Source organism: Mytilus californianus, unplaced genomic scaffold, assembly GCF_021869535.1.
Source record: "Mytilus californianus isolate M0D057914Y unplaced genomic scaffold, xbMytCali1.0.p SCAF_4, whole genome shotgun sequence".
Lineage (NCBI taxonomy): Eukaryota > Metazoa > Mollusca > Bivalvia > Mytilida > Mytilidae > Mytilus > Mytilus californianus.
Window position 1 is genome coordinate 46,107,281 of NW_026262690.1, and position 24,299 is coordinate 46,131,579.

Below are 24,299 nucleotides of genomic sequence, written 5' to 3' on the forward strand. Positions count from 1 at the left end.
CGGGAATGATGTGAATGATAAACAGAATTTCTGAGGAATGAAATGATAAGTTTTTCTACATTCAAGGCCGTATGCTCTACAGAGAGTCAAATAATAGTAAACAATCATGTCACTACCACGTCCCAGCTTAAGGCCTCCTCTGAGCATTTGCCTGACGGTCCTTACTTTGTATTGACTATAACGTAACCTAAACTACACAGAAAAAGGTCAAATATCTGTTCATCTCAGATTCTAACACTACAACTAATCTTTCTGTACTTTTAAAAAAACTACAGATAAACAATATATTAGAGCATTTGCATTATTCACGTATTTGCTGGCGTATCCGTATCGACGTATCGTATAACACGTATCTGAGGAAAGGATAAATTAAGTCAAGTTGGTCCCGATGAAGATATTTTATAATGCATAACATACAATAACAAGAATTAATCGTATATTAAAAAAGTCACATACATTAATACTAATAAACCCAATGTTAGATTAAAAAAAACCAAATTGGTTCTTCGGGCTACAAGAGCTGCACACAAATAAACAACCCTACTTAAAGTATCCCTATGATGTCTGTACAAAGTTCAAACAACTCTAAAAAGTTTGAGTAACTGAATAACATGTAACATAGACACGATACTTTCTCACAACACGGTTAAAATGTCTTATAAACTTTGCCTTCGGGCAAACGGACGTCGATTGATTTGAGTTGAAGTGAATGGTGTTATCAGGGGGATGTCTCGATGGATATATGCAGTCGCCAAGTAAAAAACAGTTTCGCGGAATAGGAAGCTGACCATTTTCGGAAATCTCCGAAATCAGAGCAAACGATTGAGCATCGTTGATGTGTCCCAAAAATCCAGACTCTGCATGTCGTATCCGCAATTCATTGTCAATACAACTTGCGTATGTATGCAATGAAAACGACGATGACCACTGTAATACATCTGTTGTATTTCGTTGCTCGGGCGCTATATTTCGTGCAAGGTGCAATTTATACAACCTACGACCTTGGGAATATGTCTCCATCTGCCCCGCATACCCAACCATTCCTCGCTTCCTGGCCAAGTGATAGTACATCTTCTTATATCTACTCAAGTAATTGCCAGGTTGCGTGAACAATGCGTGATGTTTGGGAAATGCTCAAGTCAAAGATCAGAGAAAGTAGGTTCATCAAAGGGTATGATTTCAGCCACATAAATGTCATCAGCAACTGATTTCGGCGATCAATCCGGGAGGGTCTACGTCGGGTAGTAGGAACCATATTCTGGTAATCTGAATGATAAATATCCAAAAATGTTTCTGGGGTTTCCCCTGTCGAATTATAAAATAGGCGACGTCGCAGAATTAATGATCCAAACACATTTCGCCCCTGGCGGTGTGAAGATGGCGGATCATCCCAAAATAATAAGTTTCTAGAATTTGTCACAGAACGTTCAGGTGGAGCGGTAATCATCGAAAAAAGTTCATTCAAATCTACACCAATAAGCGATGAAAAGATTCGGAGCATTTCAAGTAATTGCAAAATGGAGTCCATACCGGCATCATTTCTAGAAGAAGAATGAAGAAGGAACCAAAATATAACAAAAACCATTCTACGTTGATCCTAAAACAATGGGGAAAATGTAAATAAACATTATAAGGTAGTCTACAAAACACATAGATAGCGGAGTTAAAAGGTGTACGAAATCACGAAGGGCAATACTGTAAGGATAAACACCCCACTCAGAAAATATTAACATCAGTGTTATGAAATTAATACGTCAATTAATGTATGATGTCTAAAAATGCATAAATCTAGATATCCCTTTAAATTACCACTTCCAACTTCCCAAACTCAAAACTCTGTTCGGCCAACTATGGAAAAGTAATTAAAAGAGACAACTAGAGCATTTGCATTATTCACGTATCTGGAAACGTGCACGGATCGACGTATACGTATCGGGCAGATTTGTATAAAATAATGATTTAGCCCCGACCTCAATTAAAACTAAATTAAAATTAAATGTATTATAAAATATCTTCATCGGGACCAACTTGACTTAATTTATCATTTCCTCATATACGTGTTATACGATACGTCGATACGGATACGCCAGCAAATACGTGAATAATGCAAATGCTCTACTAGTACTAGTATTTACCTTTGAGGGGAGGGGGCGTCGTTCAGAAATTTCTTTTAGTGGCACGTAAGCATCACATTTTTTTGTCGCGCGAATCAAAAATAATGGGAATATTTAAAAAAAAAAGGGGGGGGGGCATTAAAACTGAACGTTTTGGATACGTTTTTCTGTATCCATTACACCCTGCGAGGGAGGGGCATTACAACTGAACGTTTTGGATACGTTTTTCTGAATCGAGTACACCCCTAATTCTTAAATATGATCTATGAGGCTCTGAATGTTAATTGTGTCTGCACGTTTGTTTTGATCAATTTATATTAAAGAAGTTATAACACGAGTTTATAATCGTAAAAATACTTTAATAGCGATATATACTTCTATTATGTTTTTTCCTTAAGAAAAGATCCTTGATTTATGGCAATGTTTGACAAAAGATAGTAACTATCCTCATGCGCCCATTTTACACGTCTCCGCGTACGTATCAGAAGCAGTCAGAACGAGTGCACCTTACAGACATAGACAACTTGATAACATGTCGAATAAAGATATGCGTATGTATTTTATGTATTTACTGTAATTTATTTACGATTTTAGATGTATTATACTTGACAATATAAATGTAAATAGTACATACCATAATTGATGCTAAATACAGTTTCCAGTTAAGAAAAGGTGTGTTAGATTTGATCGATACTCTCAGCCCGAAGCAGTTGAGCAACCCCCAGCCACTTTTTCGGAAACTTGTATTTGATTTTTTTTTCATTTTGTACAATACGATAAAAAAAACTCTTCTGTCTCTAGCGTCTCTCATTATCGAGGACCTAAAAATGACTCCACAAATTAATCATAAGTTATTAATCATATTACTTTAAAGGGGGTGGGTTGCATTTTTCTAACAAACCCTGATCCTCGAAATCGACACAATGGACGGGTGCAGGATTTGCTGTTAAGGGGGGGGCGGGGCTATGGAAAATATAGGATAAAACTTTTTTAACAGGTATCCCCTGTATCACTTCTTGTAAACAGGCAGCCATTCTTGCCTTTGTCAGAAGACAGCTCTACTCATCTGAGACTCAACGCTAATCGTATCATTCCAGTATCCTCGCAGGTTTCTGTCCAAACTGATTCTAGAATCTGTAAAACTACATGTACCATTATCAGACCGTTGACAACCATTACTATGCCAACCGCTTCGTCTTTTGTGTCTCTGAACAGGTTCGTAGATATTCCGTGCCAGCACCAACACCTAATTCGCCTAGAATACAATTTTCTTCTTCACATCTTAACTCGGGGAGCAACTCACCATATACTGCGGGCCAAATGTCTCAACCAGTGTAACCACACGTCCACTACTAGAAACCAGCCGTCTTTCAACCAATCGTTCATCTCACACAGCCAGCCGCTAATTTCTCGTGTCCAGTCATGTTCATCTGATTATCAGCCATCAACTTCTCAGAACACTTCTGGCATCCAGTCGTCCACCTCTCGAAATCACCAGTCTGGTCCTTGTATGCAGCCGTCCACATCGTGCAATATGCCATCAACCTCACGAAACCAGCCGTCCACATCTCGCAACCTGCCGTCAACATCTATTAACCTGCCGTCCACATCTCAACACCCACCATCCACATCTCACAACCCGACGTCAACTTCTCGCAAGCAGTCCTCCGCCTCTCTAAATTAGCCCTCCACATCTCGCATCAGGACACCCGTTTCTAAAAAGCAGCCGTCTTCTTCGAGTAACAACCAACAACCAGCGTCTCGCAGAATCCCAGCCCCAAGACAAAATATTAATGAGAGAGTTCGCCGTCATTTAAGGGATCTAGGTGGAGATGCTCAGCCAGATCAGCAACATCAGGAATCTTCGGACGATGATGTGCGTCTTGGAATGGCAAGACGCGTGGCCAGAAATATTGAAAGGTCCCGAAAGATTTCAACTAGACAATTAATGCGGAAAAATGAAATTTTGAGGCACAAAATGTTAAAATACTTTTATAAACATCGACATGATATCTTTGGAGTAATTTCATCAGGCTCTTCCGATTCTGAGTCTATGGAATAATGTAGTACAATTATTATACATTGGTATTAAATATAACAAAATATACATGAAATATTTGTTCTATCAATTGGTAAGGGAACGAACATTTAACAGGTGATTGGGGTTTGTCTTCTTTCATTTGTTTAAAAAATATACAGAATACAGAATAAAGGATGCTGACAGGGGCGGATTTTACGGGCGTGCGCCCCCTTTAAAACACTAATTTATTTTTAGCATTTTAAACTGCAAACATTAAAGAATTGGGTAAAAGTATACTGAATACAGAAAAAAAAATGTGTAGAATACACAAATGATGTAATTACAGAATAGCCATTATTTTTAAAGATAAAGAATACAGAAATGAAGCCCGCCCCCATCCCCCAATCCATACCCTTGTGTAGTAATAACTTCAATAAGCTGAAATTTTGGGGAAAAAACGTACAAGAAAGGATTTAGATATAAAATGTGGTCGTAAAGCAACAAATATAACTGAAATGTGTAGCAATCAGTGGCGGATCCAGAATTTTTTAAAAAGGGGTGGGGGCGCTTAATTTTTCGGTTCTATAAGCAGTTTGATAAGGCCCCCCCCTCCTAAACCCGCCTCTGGCAATAAACACATTATTATTGATAAATTATGTTCTTGTCTATTTTCGTAGGCAAGGTGTGTTCGATTTGATCGTTGATATTTGTATAGGAAAAAGATACACTTATCACAGTTCTTCAATACGAAGCGTGTATGTTTCTGGTCTTGAAAAAAATGAATATTTAGTGTTTTGAATATATATATCATCAACATTTGGTGCATATTTTACCTCTGTTTAGTTTTAATTGAGGTCGGGGCTAAATCATTATTTTATACAAATCTGCCCGATACGTTTACGTCGATCCGTGCACGTATCCAGATACGTGAATAATGCAAATGCTCTAATATTATTAACTTTTGTAATATAACATATGAAAACAAATGGAATTAATTATTTCTATTTATACGCGTATGGTTCAAATACTCATATGCACGGTCCTGAACATAAACACAATATTCTTTGGATGGTTCAGATAAATTGCGTTTTTGACTGGTCCTTTCAGTTCAGATGACAGTTATAACTTTTCGACTCTAAATGATATGTATCTTATTTAATTAAAAGGTCCCTTAAAAAATCTGATTGAAAATTTATTTGGTGCAACTCATATACTAATATAAAAATTAGGAGATGTGGTATGATTGCCAATGAGACAACTTTCCACCAAAGTTCAAATGAAGTGGAAGTATTTATAGGCAACCGAAGGCCTTCAACAATGAGAAAAATCCATACAGTATAGTCGGCTATAAAAAATATATATAAGAAGATGTGGTATGAGTGCCAATGAGACAACTCTCCATATAAAAGCCCAGACATGAAAAATATGAAATAATTCAATTGAGTAAAAACTAACGGCCTAATTTATAACAAAACAATTTACGAAAAACAAATATGACAGACATGTACCAACGGCTACCACTGAACTACAGGGACATATAGAATGTGGCGGGGTTAAACTAGTTTGCTGCATGACGCCAAACCCTCCCCAAACCTTGGACACTAGTGTAACAGTACAACATGAGAACAAACTACAAAAATCAGTTGAAAAGGGATTAACTTATCAGAACGATACAAAGCAGAAAATACCAAACGAATATACAGACTGGAAGTGGCAGCGTATCTATACACCCCACAACAAAAAAGACATTAAGTAAAGATCTGAGAGTACTCGTTGTTACTGACAGCTAGTTCAAAGCCATTAATCACTAGCAGTAATCAATCAGTACACATTCAACATCCAATTGATTTAGTCCGTGACGGTAATGACGTCATTAACAGTCAGAGAAAAAACACTACCTTGTGCAATGTCAACATATAGGTATCGACAGATTGTAGTACCGTGAGTGTGTATAACAATAATATTTAGTATGGTTTTAATTAACTGATAACAAATCAATACTTATACCCATTAAAACAATATTCAAAGATCTAAAAGCTAAGCCTTCTGCAACTTGCAAAAGGCAACTGTGCCAGATATACATACTAGAACTATTGATAAATTATGAGTACGGTTTCTCATTTTCAACTAAATTAAGTGTTTTTTTTTTCTCGTTGTAGAGCTTTTTTTTTAAATGATTAAAGTTTATAATGTCCCCTTTAAGTCCCATTTTTGGGGGGAACCAATAAATAAATGTATCATCACCAGAGTCCTGTATGTTTTTTTTCAATATATTTTCTGAAATATTTGTTTATCTTACCACTCCATCAAAACAAATCGAGCAAGCGGACACAAAACAGAAAAACACAATTTTATTTCTTTGTCGAATAGATTGAAGTGTTTCAAATTTCGGATTTTTCGCATCCGAACCGTGAATGAACGATTGTTATATTTTTTTAAATAAACAAAAAGTCAAACACACCCAGTAACACCAAACAAATATGGCTTCTTCAGAATCATCTGACAGTCGAACAAATAGTTTAAATACAACAAGTAGCCATAATGATGATGCATTGACCCACAATGAATTAAAAGGATGGTTACTTAAACGATCAAAAATATCCCGAAAGTGGAGGAAACAATGGTTTCTTCTGAAAAACACAGATTTGTTATATGGTGACACACCCGAGGTAAATGACATTTTGCAATATCCAAATTAGAAAATGTTCTATTCTTACATTAGATAATGATTTCAAATATAAAATACTGAAATAAATAGCCATGGCACTCGACTTAGACAATTGTATTGCATCTGAAACAACCGAAACTGTCTCATTGGCAAGCATTATCTCCTTATTTTTTTATTTTATTTAATAAGTGTCGAGTTTCAAAACAATATCCCTGTACAACGATTTCTCTGGTAACATATAATTATTATGTCCGCCATATTGTCATTCAAGGAACTTGCTTACAAAACACACAAATCACATTCCTGAAATTAAATTGTACTTTTTTTATTAAGACCAAATGACAAATATCTCAACTTTATAGTCTTAATTTTCAAAAGAAGCAGTATTACACCATACAAAAATTTAGTTTTTGAAGTAATATCTATTGGTTCTTGGGTTTCAAATTGCGTTTTTGGGAGTTCTCGGGAAATCGTTGTACCCATAATATCCAATGTGACCTTCAACTGGATATATGAATGTGATAAACATTGTCTAGTAAAAGTACATTTAATATAAGAGGAGTAAAAAATTTTAAAGGACGGTTAAAAAATAATTATCATACATATACAGTTACAAATAACAGAAGCTCCAATAGCAATAAAAACCGACAAAAAGGACACATATAAATGAAACAATACAATACTTAAAACAAGTAGTGTTTCCTACAGGAGGTTTTGGTGTGGTATGGTGCCCTGCCGTTTTTTGTTGACGCCATGTTCTTTTTTGTCTAGCCTGCGAAATCTATATCGGGGAAGTGAGACATAGCGATCTTAGATTCCATCGGCGGCGTCAACATTTAGGTTAAGTCTGTGGTTAAAGTTTTTTTAGACATTTTTTTAAGCAACATGTGCAAATACGATTCATGATTGAATCTAATAGGGACAACATCAACTTTGTAAATCTATGAATTTAAAATGTAAAAAACTTAAAAGGGAACCAGGCAATTGTTTGACCTATAATTATACGATGCATAGAATGAACATTGCATATACAATCAGCTGTTTGTTTATATTTTCATTTTAAGTTTGACAACTTTAAATATTCTGCCTTTCTAGAGGATGGATTGGGTGTGAATATACTTTGTCTTTCTTTCTGTTGTTATCTAAATAAAGTAAAATTAAAGTTAAGAGAATAGCTGATATAGTTTTGATTAGCATGTTCCAATAGACAAAAAAATACAGAATTAAATGGAAAAGATGAACAGCCTAAAAAGTTTTGTATAGTTAAGAGCCAAGGTAATTGTAGCTTTGATTGGTATAAACATGTCAGATCCAAAAGGTATTTGGCACTAATTCTTTTGTGTAGCTAAAAAGCAATGCCTATGCTCCTTGTCAATGTCATGCAAGTTTTGACACTTTCACAAACACATCCTTAGACAATCAGGCTCTGGGATCCAGTATTAAATTGTAAAACTGGAGTTATTGATTTAAATGAGGCAGTTGCAATGTAGCTGAGGCTAGAAGTGATAATTTTATTGCAAAAAGGAATTGAATTAATAACTTAATAATTTAATTTTGGATGTAACACGTCTTCTGATTGGCTGACGACGTTTTGTTTATCAGCTCATAGACATAATTTTGTCATGTGACCGTGACGTCATCAACGTTTGTTATGATTTACTCTGGTTTAAAATGGAATTAAGAATTAAATTATAAGAAATGACTGTTATATTTTTTCTGCCTATTCGAAATAACATAAAAAATGTGGTGCACACTTTAAATAACCCGCTACACGGGTTATTCAGTGTGCACCACATTTTTGATGTTATTTCTTCATAGATAGAAAAAATATTACAGTCATTCCTTAAATATACATATATCTTTAATTCTAACGCAAAGGGTGTCCTTGAAGTGAAGCCAATCAGGCTAAGAGTGCCCTCTAACAAAAAAATTACCCAGCCCTTTTCAAAAGCTGCAGGAAACACTAACATGGCAGTTAAAAAGATGCATTTGTACATGTACATGTATGCACCCTAGAAGAATGATTCTGCTAGGACACTCCATTTCATGAACATCTGCGTACACAGCTTTTCATCAGATATACAACTATTTAGAAACCTCTGAACCGAATTTGAAAATTTTCACATGCTTGCATCTTTGCGAAAGTATTAAATTGAGAATGGAAATGGGGAATGTGTCAAAGAGACAAAAACCCGACCATAGAGCAGACAACAGCCGAAGGCCACCAATGGGTCTTCAATGCAGCGAGAAACTCCCGCACCCGGAGGCGTCCTTCAGCTGGCCCCTAAACAAATATTTATACTAGTTCAGTGATAATGGACGTCATACTAAACTCCAAATTAAACACAGGAAACTAAAATTAGAAATGATACAAGACTAACAAAGGCCAGAGGCTCCTGACTTGGGACAGACGCAAAAATGCGGCGGGGTTAAACATGTTTTTTGAGATCTCAACCCTCCCCCTATACCTCTAGCTAATGTAGAAAAAACAAACGCACAACGGTACGCACAGTAAAACTCAGTATAAGAGAAGTCCGAGTCCGATGTCAGAATAGGAAACAAAAGAAAATAAACAAAATGACAATAATACATAAATAACAACAGACTACTAGCAGTTACTGTCATGCCAGCTCCAGACCTCAATTAAACTGATTGAAAGATTATGTCTTCATCATATGAATATCAGGCACAATCCCTCCTGTTAGGGGTTTAATATTATACCGTCATTAAATATATGAGAAGAACATAACCCGTGTCATGCCAATAACTGGTTTTAGAATAAATGTGTTTAATTCCGATGCAAAGACCCTATAAGTGAATCAATATTAAAGCCAAAATATGCAATCTTTAATGACCTGACAACAGTATCGTAACTATATACCTTATGTTTGCCGTAGAAAAAAAACTAAAAAATTTTAATAACTAGAATTAACCTTATTACCTGTATATCGATTTTCCTTCTGTAATGACTTGTAATGGATCAACAATTCATGACGAGAAATCCTTTATTTGGTTGCAATAGTAATAATGGACTTCTAGTATTGTGAAAAATCTGCAACAGTAGTGTCAAACATGTATGTGTAAATACAATTTTAATTTTTAAATATTTTTTTATTTGTAGAATGCATCAAAAAGAATAGCACTGAATGATGCTGAAATTTCTGAATCTAATATAGATAAGAAAGATCATACATTCAGGATAAAATCGAAAGACAGTAACAGGACATTTTATATGCAAGCTGATAGTGAGAATACACAGCATGAATGGATGCAGGCCATTTGCTTTGCTAAGGCTGCTGGCAGGGATGGAGACAACTCTCAAGCCTGTGTTATTCAATAGAAGACTGTCAGTTGAGGATATCAATTTACAGTCATATTTTATAATGATATTATTACCAAAATGTTCTTACATTGTATATAAGCAGACACAAAAGAAAAATTCACAGAAGAAGATTAAAGAAAGGGATTTGGAATGCATTTTCATATGTTTGCATATAAATACATATGCATTCAAGTACTTGTGTACTCATTTTTCATTTGTATATAAATGAATCCTTGGTTTCTGGTTTAAATTTCATTCTTGAATTTATACTGAACAAGATGTATTGTTGGTATCTTTATAAAACATTCTGCTTTTCCCCCTTTAATTTGTGTTGAGAATTCTGTTATATTTTTTTATTACTCAAAGTTTTTCTTAAAACATAGACATCTTTGATTTTTTTAAATGAATGAAGTTTAACAAATTGAGAACCTAGGGATTTATTTATGTATTCCTATGTATACAATGTATATATAATTTATAAGTTAGATTTCTTTAACATTCCGTTGAGATGATCATACCTGTTCTTACACATTTCCTTTTGTTTTAATGCTGATGCTATGCTTAGATATGCATGTATATCATACTTGTCCTGTCTAGTAATAGAAACAAACAGTTAAATAGGCAAGTCATGTTTTTTATTCCTGCTGATTTTTATTATGTACCAGTAAAGTATTGTTATACTCCATTATCATTTATCCCTTCTTTTATTGTCTCCTATAAAGTCAGGATTTCATAACTTTCTTTTGTCACTGGTGAATCATTTCATGGATGTCAAATATTATTTATATAGTAAACATTGGTGTAGCTTGAAATTGATTGTTTTTCTGTATTGCAAAAGCTCTTGTGTCAGGGACATGTTATAGACATGCACAAAGCTGTTTTTGTCATGAGAATTGTTAGTCATGTGCAACCAATATGCATCACAAATGTTAGTACTCAATATATGACCTACTAGAACTAGTTACAAATATAAATGAAATTTGCAGTTATCAATTCTGTGTTGAGTTTGTCACTATTCACTTAAAGGCAAGTATTTCCTAGAGAGAAATGGACAAATGTTTCACAATTTAAAAAAAAAAAGTATTTTCTGTTTTACACTTTTTTAGCTAATTTTCTATATTTAAAGAGTTTCTGCTCACATCAAAGCTTCTCTACAATAATAATTGTACTATCAGTTTATATGTCAGTTGATAGTTTTGTAGATTCATTGTAGGTTTTTGTATTATATAGTTTTAATTTACTTGATTAAATGTGACTTTTATGTTATATATTTCTGCAGCAAACAGTACCTTTTGCATTTTTGATCTGTTAACATTTTGAAATTTATATTTGCAATTGTGTTTGTATGCTACAAGCTATGACATTAGAAGGCCACTTTCAGTTTTTTGTTATTAAAAGTGCCTTCAGACCTGCATGTGCCATAAGCACAAAAATGTATTTATACATGTACATGTATATCTACAAATGCTGCTTGCTAAAGAATTCTGTAAAAAAAATATGACACCATCTAAATGTAATAGGAAGTATCAGCCACTAATTTAAAAGATTCGTTTACAAGTGTTTTCTTTATAAAAATAAATACAGTATTTAAAAACTTTGGAGAAACACACAACTTAAAAGTTTCCTCTATAAGTAGATTTGGATGATATATTATATGAATTAGTAAGTTCAAAATTCATCAAGATATGAATTACTAAGTTCAAGATTCATCAAGATATAAACTACTAAGTTCAAGATTCATCAAGATATAAATTACTAAGTTCAAGATTCATCAATATGTCTTACTAAGATGCATTTACGTTAATATCTAGAAAATATATCTATTCTTAAATCAGCGGTAGCTGTAAGATAATCTGCCTCTTTCATCAATTTTCTGATATGGTGTGTATTTATATGTATTTTTCTTATTTACAGTAAAAATAGTGTACATTGCATAGAAAGTTAAAATGGTTAAAGTCTAAAGAAATTCCTTTATGCAAAATATTAAATATAAGTTAAACAATTTGAGATATAATTTATAAATTTGCAAAAAGTACATGACATTTTTTCAAAGAAAAATAATTTTATTTTGTACTTGATAGATACAGAATTAATTCCAATAGATGATTAGATAGATGCATTCTTAAATTCAACTATGACAAAATTATCTGTTCCATTTGTTTACAGAACATTCTCCTTATTGATTGTTATAAATTTTTTGTTAATTATTAATTGATTATTAAGTTTCAATAGATTTAGTACTTGTTGATTATGTAAATTTGAGTGCTAAATTATGTTTATATGTACTTTTGTATTGTAATTAATTATCTTATTTAACTACTTGTACATTACATGCTTGCCACAGAAACAGAAAACATTTGAAAGAAAACTATGGTAATGATAAATTTTGTTATATTGACCACTGGAAGGAAAATAATATATTCAAAGGTTGTATATAGACATATTTCTCAAATTTAATTTTCTCAATTTTAAAAAGAATTTTGTGACACACTGTTATCCTTTATATAAATCTTGTGTGATTTAGTACCTTCAATTCTGGTTGGCAAGATTTTAATCTCTCTTCTGGTATTGTTGTTGGGTTAACTATTGTATAACTTTTATATAAGTATAGTTTAAGTTCATGTCTAAGTAATTGAAGGCATCACACAACAATCTATTTTTTATACGACCGCAAAAAAATTTTGTGGTCGTATATTGGTATGACGTTGGCGTCGTCGTCGTCGTCCAGCGTCGTCGTCCGAAGACACATTGGTTTTCGCACTCTTACTTTAGTTTAAGTAAATGGATCTTTTTGAAATTTGACCATAAGGTTAAATACCACAAAAGGAAGGTTGGGATTGATTTTGGGGGTTATGGTACCAACAGTTAAGGAATTAGGGGCCAAAAAGGGGCCAAAAATAAGCATTTTCTAGTTTCCAGACAATAACTGTGGAACGGTGTATGGATCTCTCTGAAATTATACTACAAGTTTCCATACCACAAAGGGATGGTTAGGATTTGCTTTGGGGGGTTATGGCTCAAACCGTTTAGGAATTAGGGGCAAAAAAGGGGGAAAAACAAGGTTGTCCTGGTTAATGGACAAATACTTTAGTACAAAACATAATTTAAAGCAGTGTAAGGGAGATAAATCAAATACATCATTAAAATTATCTCCCTTACACTGCTTTTAAATTATGTATAAAGTAATGGTTAATGAACAATAAAGATAATTTAAAACAGTGTAAGGGAGGTAATCCAAATACAACGTTTTGGTTACTTCCCTTACACTGCTTTTAAATTATGTTTAAAGAAAAGCATATTTATAAAGGAAGACCAGTAAAAATATCTGCAAATGTTGCATCTTTTTTTTTACAAAAAAAATCCATATGAAAGATTTGACACTATATTTTTAATTCTATTATAAAATAGATTAAGTTAGCACTATGGTAAATTTAAATGGGTAATTATGGTTGCCAACTCCATTGGAAATTTGAATTGAGATTATGACCATATCTTGAGGGAAAGAATTTTTTGGGGGAAAAAAGGGGAGGGGGGTAAAAAGAAATTGTGGGGGGTCAATTTTTTCTCATTTCAGATTTCAGAAATTAAAAAAATTATTCTTCAAATATTTTTTTTTTTCAAATTTCAAATATTGAAAAATTTCAAGAAGAAATCTTTAATTGCACAGTATGGCGCATTAGATTTGTAAAATCTTTGATCACATTTATTTATTTGTTATGCCGAATCCAACAGTGTATTTAGATTTTTAATTTTGGGTCCAGTTTTCAAATTGGTCTACATTAAGGTCCAAAGGGTCCAAAATTAAACTTTGTTTGATTTTAGCAAAAATTGAATATATGAGGTTCTTTGATATGCTGAATCTAAACATGTATTTAGATTTTTGATTTTTGGCTCAGTTTTCAAGTTGGTCCAAATTGGGGTCCAAAATTAAACTTTGTTTGATTTCAACAAAAATTGAATATATGGGGTTCCTTGATATGCTGAATCTAACCATGTATTTAGATTTTTTAATTGTGGACCCCGTTATCAAATTGGTTCATATTGAGGTCAAAAGGGTCCAAAATTAAACTTTGTTTGATTTCATCTAAAATTGAATTATTGGGGTTCTTTGATATTCCAAATCTAACCGTGTATTTTGATTTTTAATTTTGGGTCCCGTTTTTTAAATTGGTCTACATTAAGGTCCAAAGGGTCCAAAATTAAACTTAGTTTGATTTTAACAAAAAATGAATTCTTGGGGTTCTTTGATATGCTGAATCTAAACATGTGTTTAGATTTTTGATTATGGGCCCAGTTTTCAAGTTGGTCCAAGATAGGGTCCAGTATTTAAACTTTGTTTGATTTCAACAAAAATTGAATATATGGGGTTCTTTGATATGCTGAATCTAAACATGTATTTAGATTTTTGATTATGGGCCCAGTTTTCAAATTGGTCCAAATTGGGGTCCAAAATTTAACTTTGTTTGATTTCAACAAAAATTGAATATATGAGGTTCTTTGATATGCTGAATCTAACCATGTATTTAGATTTTTAATTTGTAGGCCCTGCTATCAAATTGGTTCATATTGAGGTCAAAAGGGTCCAAAATTAAACTTTGTTTGATTTCATCAAAAATTGAATTATTGGGGTTCTTTGATATGCCAAATCTAACCGTGTTTTTAGATTTTTAATTTGGGTCCCGTTTTTTAAATTGGTCTTCATTGAGGTCCAAAGGGCCCAAAATTAAACTTAGTTTGATTTTAACAAAAATTGAATTCTTGGTGTTCTTTGATATGCTGAATCTAAACATGTGTTTAGATTTTTGATTATGGGCCCAGTTTTCAAGTTGGTCTAAGTTGGGGTCCAAAATTAAACTTTTTTTGATTTCAACAAAAATTGAATATATGGGGTTCTTTGATATGCTGAATCTAACCATGAATTTAGATTTTTTATTTGTGGGCCCTGCTATCAAATTGGTTCATATTGAGGTCAAAAGGGTCCAAAATTAAACTTTGTTTGATTTCATCAAAAATTGAATTATTGGGGTTCTTTGATATGCCAAATCTAACCGTGTATTTAGATTTTTAATTTTAAGTCCCGTTTTTTAAATTGGTCTACATTAAGGTCCAAAGGGTCCAAAATTAAACTTAGTTTGATTTTAGCAAAAATTGAATTCTTGGGGTTATTTGATATGCTGAATCTAAACATGTGTTTAGATTTTTGATTATGGGGCCAGTTTTCAATTTTGTCCAAGTTGGGGTCCAAAATTAAACTTTGTTTGATTTTAACAAAAATTGAATATATGGGGTTCTTTGTAAGCTGAATCTAACCATGTATTTTGATTTTGGACATTGGACCATAATAGGTAAATTAAAAAAATTCAAGTTCTTAGACCACATTCTTTCTGTGTCAGAAACCTCTGCTGTGTCAAATATTTAATAACAATCCAAATTCAGAGCTGTATCAAGCTTGAATGTTGTGTCCATACTTGCCCCAACTGTTCAGGGTTCGACCTCTGCAGTCGTATCAAGCTGCGCCCCAGCGAAGCATTTTATTTGGCCTTCTGAAAATATCCATTCAAATAATAAAAAAGAAGAAGCCATTTCACTTGGGGTTTTTGAAATTGGTGTCATTTACAAATGTATATAAAATCCTCCAAGTGACACAAGTAATTCCAAAGTATGTAGAAATTAAATAATAGTTTAAAAAAATATTTTGAGTTAGCTCATATGCTTGAGTTCAGAATAGATTGATATAAACAAAAAGTTGACAGAAATGAAAATTATTTGTTATGGTGCAAACAGGCAAGGCACATCTCTCTGTTTCAACAACTTACAATAAATGTGTTAAATGCTACAACATTGAATACTGTGGAGTCATTTTATTTTTGGTGGGTACCAATTTTCATGGATTGAGGGAAAATGGAATTTGTGTAAATTATTTGATTTCATGGTTTTTGGCAAAGTCTGCATACAAACCTATTAAAATATGTACTTCTTAAAAGATTTAAATTCGTGGTACACCTTTAGGCTCAAAATCCAAGAAAACTGGTTCTCCACAAGTGATAATGAATCCACAGTATCAGAAATCAAGGGGTTCTTTTAATAAAACAGAATAATAGTTGTATCCTGCTTATTGTACTGTATTTGCCAGCTTTACACCCAAATGTTATAGTTTTGAAAATCTTATTCTTAAATGTCTATCAATCTGTCATTATTATGATAAATTGAAACTTTCATTATGCTGGTAGCTTTTTTATGCACAAATACCAGCAAATGAATATTTAAGATAAAGTTAAAACATGTTATTGGTATATATTTTTGTCACTCTCAACATATTGGAGGGAACAATTTTTTTTTCATCAAATATTAATTTAACTCAATTCACTTTTTGATGAAAAATTATTTGATTTGTTTTGAAAATATATATTTGCTGAAAATATTATTGACAGTTACAAAGAAGGGTGAGCATCAGAATTTGCTAAACATTTCTAGTTTGTAATGAGTATCAAAAGGAGCTATGTTCACTAATGTATAGTTATATATATCTGTTTATTTAATATTGTATATCAAAGACTCTCTAGATGTAGTTAATTTGTATATGTACAGTGTACAAAGGAAGCAAAAAGTAATCAGTTAGGCAGCTTTATTGTACCGGTGGGGAAAATGTTATAATATTATTTTTGAAAAGGTCCCTAAGAACTTTTAACTTTGTAATCCCTCTCTCTTAAGAGCACATTTAAGGTATCAAATCTTTTAACAAATTTTGTGGCAATATTAAATATATATACTGGGTAATGTTAATATTCTTCAAATGATTTGAAGGAGCATAAAATGCCTCTTATTTTAACTAATTAGGTTTTCTCTCCTCTAAAAGACATCTTTTAATTAATTCTTTTCCTTAAGTTTATTTGAAAAAAAAGATAAAACAACTTTTGAATGTATTGTTTCAAGTTTCTGAGCAGTGTTTTGGTCCAAAAACATAAAACTTAATTTGCTCAAAGCATTTCCAACTTTGGTGGTACCTGTAGATCGCGTTGAAAATGCGTTTTGAGTTAGCTAATGAATGAAATATGTGCTAGGTGAGGGATTGATACAGACTTTTGGTTATTCCAGGAATGAAAACACTTTCTAAGTATTTTCTGAGAAGTAAACAACATAAATGCTATAAAACACCTAAAAAGACAGTATAGCAATGTTTTGAAAATTAATTTGTTGAAATTGTACAGGAATGTAGAAATATCCTTTCATTTAATATGTGTCAAAGAACAATAGATTTATGATACATGTATATCATTACCTAGGTTGTTAAACTTTTTTTCCCTGGTATTTTAATAATTTGTGGTTCCAAATGACTTTTAATTTATCTTATTTTTTATCATTTATAGAATCTTAAAAGTAGATTATGTTATATTAACATATTGAACTACAGTAATATCCAAAGGCTATAATGCTTTTTTAATTGCAAAATACTTTAGATATGTTTTGCAAGATCTTTTTATCTCCCTTTTTGTAATGCATTTATAATGAGGATAACAACAATGTTTGTTATGTCATCAAAAGGATAAATAATTAATTTCTGAGTATTTCCATATGTATATGAGGAAATGAGAAAAGTCATTTATTCTGTCTTTATTTAGTAGTTTTTTTTGCAGGAACCAATTTTTGCAGATTGAGGAAAAATTGTACTTTTGTGGATGATATTTGTTTAGGGATTTCAGTTTTTACCATGTCATTTGTTAAGGTTAGCTTCAAAATTGGGGCATATTTTTATTTATCAATCACAAAGGTATAACCTGATCTTCATCTGTTGCAAGAATAGAACATGAGCATTATCATGATTACTACAATGGTACTATATGTGAAGTTCTTGTGACATAACTTTATGTTTTAACTGTTAATAGATTCTGTGATAGTTGTTTCTTGTTAATATTGTGGTTATTTAGACTTTTTTCATTGTCAATATCATTTTATTGTTTATATTGTGACATTGTATTTTAAATGTTATGCAAACTAATAAATCTCTGATTTTTATTTTACAATCTGGCATCAGAATTTATTTTTAATTTGTGGCCAATTCCTCTTGGAAGTAATTCAAACTGGTAAGCCTTTTCAGTATTATCTCGGTAGTGGAGCAGTAACCTTTGACCTTTACAGAGCTGAGTTCACCCACAGTTTTTGATGGGGTTTGTGTAGCTCAATATGGTTTTATCTGTTGTCTGTGCTGTTTCATGTTGATTGTTTTCTGTCCTTTCTGTTTGTTAAAGTTTTGTCTGTCTTTCTTTTACTTGTGGCCTTTTATCCTCCCTGGGCATTGATATCGTATTTTACCCCTCTCTTCTAAGAGGGGTATGTAGTTTTTGACCAGTCCATTCATCCATCAGTTAGTCCATCGTTCATGTTTGTGTCCTCTACTTTACATTGGATTTCAGCCATACTTAGATAAATGGTCACATATAAGGAGAAAAAGACAGACCCCTATAGATTTTGAGGGCACCACTTCGAAGTTATTAATAAGAGATATTAAATTTCATAAAATTTGTGCATGAAACTTGTTTCTGAATGCTAAATTAGATACTGCAGTAATGACTGAAAGATTACTTGGATATATGGTGACATATGAGAGGAATATTTGTATTGATGTTAAGGTCACCATGTCAGATGTCTGGACTTGGTTTACAGAATAATGGACAAAAAGTTCAGAATAAAGGACAAAAAAATAATAGAGAAAAGTAGGCAATATAAATTAAGAATAGAAAAAAATGGTTTAAAAAGTGAAAGAATAGAAAAATGAATGACCCTCATGCCAAAGGTCAAGGTCATAGTTACTAATGATAGACTAAAATTTGTACAAAACTGGTTTACTGGATCCTAAGTTAAATACTTCATATGGGATTGCTTTCTTACTTGGATATATTGTCACATCATAGAAAGGAAAAAATCACTTTGTTGTTTTTCATCGTTCTTAGCTAAATTATGGCTACCAGGTTTTACTAGAAGAGGAAGCAGGAGAGAACCACCGACATTCGGCAAAAATCGTTAAATAAGATCGGATTCGAACACACCTCGCCATAAGCGAGGTTTCACATCACAACCTCAGACTTGACAGGCCAGTGACCTCTTGATGAATTATTTGGACTATTCGACCACCGAGGGCACAATGAGAAAATTTATACAGAGCTACAACCATACATATTGGTCTCACAGAGGACGATCAATATTATGATTTCCCATATAGTTTCAACGGGAACTATGTGCAACGAATGTTGCAATGTTTGCTGACGACCGATCCACATTAAATGAGGAATGCAATATTTCCAAACATATCGCTTTGAAAAATGGAGGCAGATACCAAAGAGATACCCAAACCAAAATTTTATAATTAATATTTTTTATGAACGACATTTCACTCCAAAACATACGCTTAGAAGAGGCCAACGTAACATTACCAAGTTGGGAAAGGGAGGGGGGTATCACTCAAATGTAAAGAAGGGTATACTTTAATTATGCAACAACACAAGAGCATAAAATTTTAAAAAGTCAAAAGAGTGCATGAGGGCAACACAGGTCTTCAATGATAGCTATTTGTGTAGAATTCATTTTCTATGACTGTTCTATACTGCTGCTGGTGGACTGCTAGTCATCGATTTTAATCATAAGCATAGTAGTCAGTGCTTCAGTGAATCATAACATATCTTTCTTAAATTCTCCGTTGACAAATTTTGAAATCTTTTAAGAAACTACGATTCCAACCAACAATACATCAGTTTTGAACTGAAACGGTGATTTAGATCTAAACAGCTGTTAAAAGATTGAACAATAGTCATGTTCAATCTTTTACTTGATTTGGAGTACTAGTTATTATCCACTGCGGTAAATTCAGTACTGTTCAGACAATTCACTTGCAGTCAGTGAAGATCTGTTCAGACCGTTCAGTAGTTGCTATTTACCTGTACCAAACACCAACATACTGAATAGTTCGAAAAGCTAGTGAACAGTTATGGATTGACTATAATCCAAATGTAGATTTACAAGAAAGAATATGAACAATAACTTAACAACAAGACTTAACGTTTTTTGGATCATACGTTTTTATGACTGCAAAGATCAAAATGGCCGTACAAGACCAACATTCATTTACTAGTGACCCAAATCAGGTAAAAGTTGATTCGCCTGTTCTTTTTATGCCCCTTATGGTCATATAGCTCCCCAAGTATAAAAGTGTCTTTATATCCTTGGATTTTAATTTTTGAGTTTGAACGTTCCTGAAGAAGATTAATCTACAAAAGTTTGCGCACGCCCCAATTTTAAAAAAAGTGTTATTTTTATTTTCTAAAAAAACTGGATCGATAACGTTGCTGGTGAACTGTTAGTCACCGTGGGTATTATCATGTCGGTAGTAAGAGTTCGGCACTGACATAACTTTAGAAATCTTAAATCAAATAAGGCAAATTTGACCTTAGATTGATTTTGTTTCTTTTGTTGATAAAGTTAAGTATTGAAGTACAACAAATATATTTATACATCCTTTGCTTTCAATATGTCGGGTTTGAGCGTTTCTAATGAAGGCAATTCCAGACAAGCTCTTGAAAAGTGTTATTTTCTTTTTTCTGGATCTTGGTTGCTACAAGTGCGGTTTGTCACCGAGGGAATCATTAGTTGAAAGTGTGTCACCGCACTGACATGATCATAGTATACCTTTTCTTAAATTCTTCGTTGATAGATTATGACATCTTTAAAAAAGTAAGGTTCAAACTCGCTCAGCGAAGTTAACATTAGATAGAAGATGGCTATTCTTGTTATGTTCTATGTACTATCTTTAGCATATGTGTTCCTCATGTATTGGATATTTATACATTTGTTTTAAATTTTTTTGCTGCAGCGTTCCCGATGAAGGTAAATCCAGAAAAGGGCTTCAGATAAACCAATTTACGAGTGTAATTTTCATTGTCTATATATAAATTAAAAACTCATTTTCTAAATTAAAACTGAAAAGCATTGACCACAGTTCAGAAGCAAATGTTTTGCAAACGTCTTAATGTCAATTTGTGTAAAATTTAAGTTCATTTGTATTTAGGTCTAGGAATTATGTATTCAGGATAAACTATCATTCGGCAAGATTCATGATTGCCATAAAAAATAGTTCATTGATTGTACGTGAGAATGGAAAATAAATTTCTTATGCAAGTTTCCATCCTTCCCGAATTCGCAATACTATCGAATTTGACTAATAAAACCAGTGTTGCATAGACGACTGATATCAAACGTTACCTCCTAGTTGCATTCAAAGACTTAAACTATGCTTGAACTTCCAAAGCATCCAATATAACTCCTATGTTAATCCATTCGGTTATGACAATTCGATTTTATTTCACAAAAAGCCTCTGAATGAGTTATATGAAATTTATGATTAATATCCGACTATGATGGTCCTTTTATCTACTGATTATCAAACTGAAGGTAGTTCAATTGCAAAACAAAGTGTCTTCTATAAACTGAACGAGGTACAGAAAATTGTATCAACTATTTGAAATTGATAATAAAAACCAGATTTCCAAATGTGATATTTGTAATTATATTGCTGCTGATTAATGAAGAAATGGAATGATTTTGACATAACAACTGTGATATATGTGTTCCATTATTCACCACACATAGGTGGATTGACAAAACCGAATACATTACACTCTGTCATCACAGAAAAGAGTACGTAAATAGCATAAGATATTAGGAACATAATGCCTATACGGCGTGTAAGTCGCCAGCCCATGTAACTAATTGATCCTATCTGAAAAAAGAAAAAAAATGATTTAAAGAATGAATCTTGCAAGAATATGTACAATGATTCTATATTAAATAAATACCGTTAAAACATATAGTCTCTATGCTGAAGCCCAGATATGTAGCCCATAAAATTATAAATTTCTCGCAGCAACCATTTCGTTGATTCAAACTCTTATGTGTAAAAGAAAATAAAATTTATTCAAAAAGTTTATGACCCTTGAAATTACTGGAGCAAAGTGTTTTCAATTGTCAGTTATTTGTTTGGTAAGCTTATTGTTCAAATTTTGCTATATAGTTGTAAAATGGAAGTTGTACATTTTAGCATGTTTCTATTGAAATTAATAATTTAATATTTTCAAGAATGACTGAATGATGCAGTGACTAATTTCAAAATTTGTTAGTTATGAAAATTTAATAAAACCAAGGTTGCAACTCAGCAAAGTTGATCTTAGACTGTTTTGTTGTATTAATTGGTTCATTTGATTTTGGTGCCTTTAAACGTATACTTCTTTGGTTTCCAGACGCATCGGATATGGGTTATCACAAAACGCGCCAATGCACATTTACTTTTTTTGTTTTAATGTGTGAGCAATGGTTTCATATTAACTTTTAGCTGTTCTTTTCAGATTATTTTCAGAATATTTTTTTGCAGCATAATTTTTAGCCTTTTGATTAAATTGCTCACCGAAAGTGACAAATTTGGCTCTGCATGTTTTTGATGAAAATGAATACACACTTTTATAATGTAAGCTATTCATTCCTGATTTCGTTGACCATTATGGAATATCCGTGTCACATATGATATGCTCTACTTGTCGTTACCACAATCCCATAATCGTTTTCCTCGATTGTGACGTCAGTGAATTATTACTATCCATAAGCAACACGACTGCTTACCATTCTGGAGTTCACCCTAGGTTTTCGATGGGGTTTGTATTGCTCAATCTTAAGTTTTATGTGGAGTGTCATCGTTACTTCTTCGTATTTTCCCCCTTTATGGCCAATATATTGTCTGTTTATACTTTGACTCATGGTTTTTGATTAACCCTTAGTACATCCTCCCTCTTTTCACAAGTAAATACTCACTGTGATAATAACTGTGATAAAAAGTAAAATGATTGAATACAGCATACCATTACTGTTGATTTTAACCTAAAATCACATAATGACACTAAATTAAAGATATTTATAAATTAGGATGTCATTTATTCTGGGGTTGCTGCAGTATAATAAAACGTTGTTGTAGAAAATTTGATGTTACCTTTTGTTTAAGTTATGATGATGTTCAAATGGAATTTTCAAAGTTTTGCATCTTGCACCGTTGAAGAATTTTAAATATTCCTCTCTGTATATTGTTACCTATTATTTCGAGCAATAACCTCAATGTATTTGGATTCCTAAACTTCTTGGCCTCGAGTACTCTTAATGAAGACAATTCAATGAACACACATAAAAAGTAACGAAGCGGTACTACAGATGACTGTTTTTTTATTAACTGAATAAGCTTAATAATGGTAGTTTTCACTTAATATACAATAAGGATATGTGGTATGATTGCAAATGAGACAATTCTTCATTAGAGTTCAAATCAAGCGGATTAAGTCATCATACGGCCTTTAACAATGAGCAAAACGCATACCATATAGTCAGCTTTAAAAGGCCCCGACATGACAAAATGTGAAACAATTCAGACTAAAATACAAATGGCCTGATTCATTACAAAACAATTAACGAAAAAAGAAAGATAAATGCAAGCCAACAACAACTAATAAATAAATCATAGACTAATGCATCAGTCAGTACACAGATTTAATGTATTGACGTCTTAGAAAAGCATGACCTTGTATAATTGGTTGAATTAACTTAAGTATCCAATGGTTGCACTTAAAATGGTTTGTAATCAAATTGAGAATGGAAACTGGGAATGTGTCAAAGAGACAACAACCCGACCAAAGAGCAGAAAACAGCCCAAGGCCACCAATGGGCCTTCAATACAGCGAGAAAATCTCGCACCTGGAGACGGGCTTCAGCTGGCCTCTAATTTTCTCATTCATTCAGGAAAGAACAAAAGTAATCATAATTTTTTTTCCAGCAAATTTGTAACTTTTATTTGAACTTTTGAAAGTGTTTACATACAAAAAATTCTTTGATATTTAGAATATTTTTTATACGAATTATTGAATCTTGCTGTGTAAGGTTAACCTTAGTCATGCATGTAGTATGTAGTCACATATTAAAGATTTGAGTAGAAGCATATACCTGTATCAATCATGCAACTCATCACGATCCTACCAACGTATGGGTTTTATGGTAAATGAAAGATTACGTCAGTTCGATGCTAATTACACGTAATTACTTAATTTCAAACATGTTACACATTTTACTCGTTATAATTAAACTTCTCAATCGCTT

At 32.7% G+C, this 24,299-nt stretch overlaps 2 protein-coding genes and 1 long non-coding RNA gene across 3 annotated transcripts in view; 2 read left to right on the forward strand and 1 right to left on the reverse strand.

Moving 5' to 3' along the window:
- The first annotated feature begins 6,594 nt into the window (after positions 1 to 6,594).
- Positions 6,595 to 10,839, forward strand: LOC127738123 (PH domain-containing protein DDB_G0274775-like). The gene is made up of 2 exons (XM_052249256.1): positions 6,595 to 6,803; positions 9,924 to 10,839. Exons 1-2 carry the CDS (start codon positions 6,615 to 6,617, stop codon positions 10,140 to 10,142), a joined length of 408 nt encoding a protein of 135 aa, XP_052105216.1. The 5' UTR covers positions 6,595 to 6,614; the 3' UTR covers positions 10,143 to 10,839.
- Positions 10,840 to 13,664: 2,825 nt separating this feature from the next.
- Positions 13,665 to 18,150, forward strand: LOC127738128 (uncharacterized). The gene is made up of 2 exons (XR_007999945.1): positions 13,665 to 14,306; positions 14,831 to 18,150. It is a non-coding gene; the product is annotated as an uncharacterized LOC127738128 (long non-coding RNA).
- A 3,504-nt stretch (positions 18,151 to 21,654) lies between these two features.
- LOC127738114 (sodium/potassium/calcium exchanger 4-like) overlaps positions 21,655 to 24,299 on the reverse strand; it is a 92,461-nt gene continuing 89,816 nt past the window's right edge. Inside the window, exons 17-18 of the mRNA XM_052249246.1 lie at positions 22,974 to 23,039; positions 21,655 to 21,891 (exon numbers count right to left, since the gene is read on the reverse strand). Coding sequence (XP_052105206.1) covers positions 21,745 to 21,891; positions 22,974 to 23,039 — 213 coding nt within the window. The 3' untranslated portion in view covers positions 21,655 to 21,744. The remainder of the gene's footprint in view (positions 21,892 to 22,973; positions 23,040 to 24,299) is intronic.